Source organism: Arachis ipaensis, chromosome B8, assembly GCF_059453495.1.
Source record: "Arachis ipaensis isolate K30076 ecotype BB chromosome B8, ASM5945349v1, whole genome shotgun sequence".
Classification (NCBI taxonomy): Eukaryota; Viridiplantae; Streptophyta; class Magnoliopsida; order Fabales; family Fabaceae; genus Arachis; species Arachis ipaensis.
Window position 1 is genome coordinate 2,920,421 of NC_142443.1, and position 6,000 is coordinate 2,926,420.

General features: G+C 28.0%; 1 protein-coding gene across 1 annotated transcript; it reads right to left on the reverse strand.

Annotated features, from left to right (window-relative positions):
- Window positions 1-65: 65 nt before the first annotated feature.
- On the reverse strand, window positions 66-5,186 carry LOC107613323 (aldehyde dehydrogenase family 3 member F1-like). Its single transcript, XM_088496266.1, has 10 exons — window positions 4,889-5,186; window positions 4,526-4,594; window positions 4,285-4,381; window positions 4,000-4,206; window positions 3,256-3,380; window positions 2,073-2,177; window positions 1,796-1,971; window positions 1,623-1,713; window positions 859-1,008; window positions 66-514 (listed from the first exon to the last, which is right to left on the reverse strand). The coding sequence occupies exons 1-10, from the start codon at window positions 5,084-5,086 to the stop codon at window positions 257-259; spliced, it is 1,476 nt and encodes a 491-aa protein (XP_088352392.1). The 5' UTR covers window positions 5,087-5,186; the 3' UTR covers window positions 66-256.
- Window positions 5,187-6,000: the final 814 nt, after the last annotated feature.

Sequence of the window (6,000 nt, forward strand, 5' to 3'; positions counted from 1 at the left end):
TGCTGGCGTGAGATTTAGGTGGCTTCACAATTTTATACATTTATGGACCATACAAAAATAATATGTAGTTGGCATCACATATTGAAAATTGATCACGAAATTAAATGGTTTATTATCCCCCAAACACATAGCATACACCTGCATATTCCATTATCTAGCCTTATTCCAATAGTTTCCACAATAAAGCCAATTAATTATTAAAGAAACAAGACATACACCTTAGTGTCACCTTAATTAATTAATCTGGATTAATGAATTAATTAATGAATTTTCGGTTTGATCTCTTTAAACCCAGCAGGACAAGGAGGATTCCAATATAGTCCAAATTGTAAGAGACCTCAATGAGTTGAAGCTTTTTAAGAGTCCATGGAGGAAACCTGTACCAAAAATCTGTATAGTAACTTCTTCTTGCCACTGCCTTGTGGTGACTGAAAATGTCAAAGGAGAACTTGCCATGATACTTTCCAAATCCACTCTCACCAACTCCTCCAAATGGCAGGGTATCAGCTATATACTACACAAAATTAAATCAAGTTAATTAAATATTCACTATGCTCTCAACTTAATTAATAAAGATTAGAGAAAAGGACAAATAGATCTCTAACTTTTGCTCTGTGGACATTTTCGTTCCTGACTATTGAAAAATACTTTTCAGTTCATGACATTCACAAAACTTGGACGGATCAGTCCCTGACGGAGGCATTTGGACGGAGGGACTGATCCGTCCAAATTTTGTGAAGGTCAAGGACTTAAAAGTATTTTTCAATGGTCAAAGACAAAAATGTCCGTAGAACAAAAAGTTAGGGATCTTTTGTCCTTTTCTCTAAAGATTATAAATATTGATGATATGATATGTACTTGTACAATTGCATCATTGAATACAAGGCTTCCAGATGATGTCTCAGCTACCATCCTTTTTTGTAGAGTTTTGTTTTTGGTAAAGGCATAGATTGCTAGAGGTTTTGCCCTTGAGTTTATGAATTTAACACTATCTTCAATCTTCTCCACCTGCAAAATTAACCAAATAATAATAATAATAATAATTACATAAAATTAATTTTTAATTAGTCAATGTTAACTAATTTGTTTATTATAAAATTATTTTTAAATCTTTATTTAAAAAAAAAATTAAAATTTAGAGTTAAAAATACAGAATTTCATGTTCAAAAATTAAAATTTAGGAATCTAAAATTTATTATTTAAGAGTTAGAGTGACTAGAAAATGTGGCTAGCAGTGAGCAGTGAGGAGTGAAATTGTAGGATTGAGAGGGAAAAAATATTAAAGGATAATTTTAAAAAATTAATTGAAATTGATGAAAAAATAGTTAATTTTTTAATTAAAATATTAATAAATGTAGTAGTTATATATATCAACTTAGATTTTGAGTTAAATAAATTTATATCAATATTATATGACTAATAAAATTAATTATTTTTTGTTAATATACACTTTGCCAATTCTAAATTATAAATACTAAATTCTGAACTGTTAATTCTAAATTTATAAATCTTAATAATATAAAAATAAAATATTAACTAATATTAATAAAATGTATTGGCCTGTTAATTTTATAACATGGTTGGGTTAAGTAAATTGATGAGAACTAAATTATATATCTTACGGTGATAATTGGAAGAAGTGGGCCAAAGATTTCATCCGTCATGATTGCCGATTCAAGAGGCGGATCCACCAATATAGTTGGTTCAATAAATCTACATACAATTATTGCATGGTTAGCACATTATTACATTTGTTCATACATATATATGCATTATTTGAATAAAAAAAACTTACAAGTTATCTTCGTCAAATGAACCACCAAGAACCACCGATTCTTTGACCTTAGGATCACTGTTGATAAGAGACTTGAGTCTCAAGAAATGTTGTTTATTAACTATCCTTGCAATGCTCTTGGACTCTCTTGGGTTTTCTCCAAACATTTTCTTAATCCCAACCTTCAGTAATGGTATCTAAAGAAAATAATAGTAGAGAAGCATATTATACATATTATTAATTAATTAAAAGCTTGATATAAAAACTCTTTTGGAGTATAGTAATATATACTACGTACCAATGTAGAAATGAAAGCCTTTTCTACAAGGATATAATCGATCGTTATGCATGCTTGTCCTGCACAAGCTCCATATTTCGCCACCAAAATTCGTTGCACAGCCACCTTGTGGTTCAACAAAGGAACTTTTCCGATCAGTTAATTAAATATGAGAAATGTTATTTGTACACTAAAATCAGTTACTAAAATCAGTCACCAATGTATTTATGTATAAATACATGTTTGGTTTAATTTATTTTCATAATGTATTTATATTCCAATATATATTTTATACTAGTAGCTGACTTTGATGGTTGATTTTGGTGTACACGTAGCATTATGTTAAGCGAATTCTATCTAAACTACTTTATCTTTTTTATTTCTCACGACATCCCTCAATCCAAAAGTAAAAATTAATTTGTCGCAAATATGAGTTTCATTTAAATGTTTGTCTTAGATAATAGATTATTGTATACATAAAATAAGATTCGAACTCTCGATATTTATTTAAATAAGCGAGTGAACTAACTACCTGACTAACTCAAATTAGCTACCACTTTATTATTTTTAATAACAAATTTTATTATCTATTACATATATTTAATTAAATAAATTATTATTATTATTATTATAAATCTCATCACACAAGCTAAAATTTGTAGATATTTATAAATATAAGGCACTTTTTATAATGAATTAATTAGCTTCCTATAATTATAGTCCTCTTGGTATTTTACCTACGTACCCCCCACGTTTTGCAACTCCCCTAGGTTTTAATGCTTAAAAGGTATATATATAACAGTTTCTATTCTAGAAATAAAAAAAAAAGGTCTTAAAGCTACACATTTTAATCTATTTAAGAAATAAAGTAACATGACAAACACTAATATAATATCAGTAAATATCAAATCAACTTAATTAACAAAACTAATAAGAAAACAAAAATTCTTTTTCCCTTTTCAGATCTTTTTATGTGTCTTGTTTAACAAAGTCTTTTCATTATTCTTCTTCTCCTCATACTCCTCCTATTTTATCAAAACAACTTCAATAGAGGGAAGTACATATGACATGTGACAATGAATGCATCTATATTCTTCAACTTGTTATCTCACTAGAGTTATCCAGTTAATAAGTACGACATACAATAGTACATGACATGCATGTGGCAAAATTAAATGCAATAATACATAAATAGTAAATTCACCTCTCTATCCCAAGTTGTTGCAAGAGAATCAAGCAATGCTGGACACTTTCCTCCTAACTCCAAACTCACAGGTGTCAGATGCTCTGCTGCTGCACTCATAACCATCCTTCCCACCCTTGCACTTCCTATATTACAATTGCATTATTATTTGGAAACACAAATATAATTAATCAATGAATTTAATTTTGATATATTATTAGTATAAAATAATTTTATATTTTTATCTAATTATATAACGTCATAGTAATAAAAATAAGGTTTAATTGTTCTATCAATTTTATAATTTTATTAAAATTTTAATTAAATCTTAATTTTTTTTAATTGAGTTTCTACTATACTATATCAGATTTTATAATTAGATTCTTATCGTAACAAAAACGTTGGAATTAACAAAATATTATATTAAACAAAACAGAATATTCAATCAAGTATTAGACAATTTTTATTTAATAGAATATTTTATTATTTTTAACATTTTTATTACAATAGAGATTTAATTACAAAATCTAATATGGTATTAAAACTCAATTGAAAAGAAAAAAGTATAAGAACTTAACCAAAAAATCGATAAAACTATAGATATCAATAGAGTAATTAAAACTAAAAATAACTATATTTTATATTAACTGTGTAAATAACCACCAAACAAATAGATATAATTAAATTATGGTACCTGTCAATACATCAAATTTAAATTATTAAATAATTAATTATAATTATATATATTAATTAAGTAATTAGTACCTGTGAAGAAGATCTTGTCCCATCTTTGCTTTAAGAGTAGCTCCCCAAGAGTTGGTCCACCTTGGATGATCTTGATGGCATTGGAATCCAAGTAAGAAGGAAGAACATTGGCCAGAAGAGAAGAACAAGCAGGTGACATCTCTGATGGCTTCACAACTACACTGTTTCCAGCAGCTACTGCTCCAATTAGTGGCTCCAATGATAGTCCTACACATGTTCATTAAGCTAGCTTATTTGTTAATTAATTATCTTTTTAGAGACAAAGGGAAAAATAAATTGACTAACCCAAGGGAAAATTCCACGATGAGAATATGAGAACTAAGCCAAGAGGCTCAGCAACTATTTCTGCACTCGAAAGCAATGCTATTCGTGGCAATTTAGCCTAATTAACAAACATATCAACAAATTAATTAACCATGCAAAATAGTCAAAAATATAACTTCAAAATTAAATAGTGTGTTAACATGATTTAATTTTATATAACTTAGCATAATAATTAACACCATATCTTGTGCAGAAAACTCACCTCTTTGCCAGCCATCCATTGTTTCAAAGACTTGGTCGCCAAATTTAAGGTCTTAATCAAAGTTCCCACCTGCAATTTCTCGCTAATTAATTAGAAATTGTAACAGCTACCTAAGCTAATTAAGTTGGTCGAGTGGTCAGTTCACTCGTCCGCTTAAGTAAGCATTGGGGTTCAAATTCTGTCTTGTACATGCAACAACTCATTAGCCAGCGATAAACTTTTAAATAAAACTTAGATCCGTAACAGATTAATCATTAACCTGTAGAACTGAGAGATACGAAAATATATGCATGCACATTTTTTCTTTCTGTCTATGGACTACTTTGTTGTAGTAATTAAAACGGTTAATTAATTATTAATTACCTCATCTCTAAAAGCTTCAACTTGATGCTTGCCAAGATCCTGGTTGAGGGCCTTGAAGATTTGATCCTCATTTTCAAGGAGGAATTTATGCAAAGCTTGAAGCTGAGATTGTCTCCATGATGCTTCCTTTGTTTTTCCGGTCCCAAAATAAGCCTTCATGTCACTTAGATCTCTCTCCAGAGATGAGTAGTTCTCCATTATTATTGTCTCGTACTTAACACAATATGATGCAACACACAAAGTAGCACCTTTTCAACCTCACTACTATATATATGTATCACTTCTCCGCCACTAATATACTTGCTTCTAGCTACTTCCTGTTATTTATTGTTGTGGCGCACATGCGAAAAAGGCTTATCTGAAAATAATTGTAGAATGTTAAAATGAAAGATTCATCCTATCGTAATTAATTTAAATTATTTGAGTGGTTAATTTTGTTCGTTTATTTAAATGAGTAGGATAAATTAATTATTGATATGTTGGATAAAATAATACTGTGAAAAATGAAAATAAAAGGCTCGTTACTACAAAATTTGTAATTTATATAATATATTAATTTTATTATTTTAATTTAAAAAAATTAAACTCTTATTTTCTTATTAGTTTACCATTTTTTTTTTATTTTAGGTGAATCGATCTGATATGTATATATAGTAATATATGTTAATTATTAAATAGTGATAGATCTTTTTGAGAAATTTTATATATATTTTTATTTTAACATTAATAAAAGAAAAAAAAATTCTAAATAACCAATACTCCTCCTATTAATAATTTAACAAATCAGCCAATGTTATAACAAAATTCTGATTTTACATTAACAAAATGCTGACTTTCCTCCATCAATTCTGTAGTGTTGTGTGTCTTTTCTGTCGCCGCTAATTCGGTAGCGTATTCTGCATTTTTTTTGTCTCATTAATTTATGCATTCATCATCATCATCATATTTTCTCTGGATAAAAAATATCTGTCTTTTAATTTTTTTCATAATTTTTTTAGATAAAAACTCTCAACTTTTTAATTTTTTTTTGTTAAATTGTAGTTAATTGTTTTATTATAACCAATTTTAATCACTTTATATTCAATCTCTCTAATCCAACAAATTAAATTAGA

Bases quoted from the DNA above. Each gene is read 5' to 3' on its own strand.
- LOC107613323 (XM_088496266.1), bottom strand. From the start codon at position 5,086: ATGGAGAACTACTCATCTCTGGAGAGAGATCTAAGTGACATGAAGGCT. The intron at 4,595-4,888 runs GTAATTAATAAT...GAGAAATTGCAG, and splicing joins TTGAAGCTTTTAGAGATGAG to GTGGGAACTTTGATTAAGAC. The intron at 1,972-2,072 runs GTACGTAGTATA...TATTTTCTTTAG, and splicing joins AGGCTTTCATTTCTACATTG to ATACCATTACTGAAGGTTGG.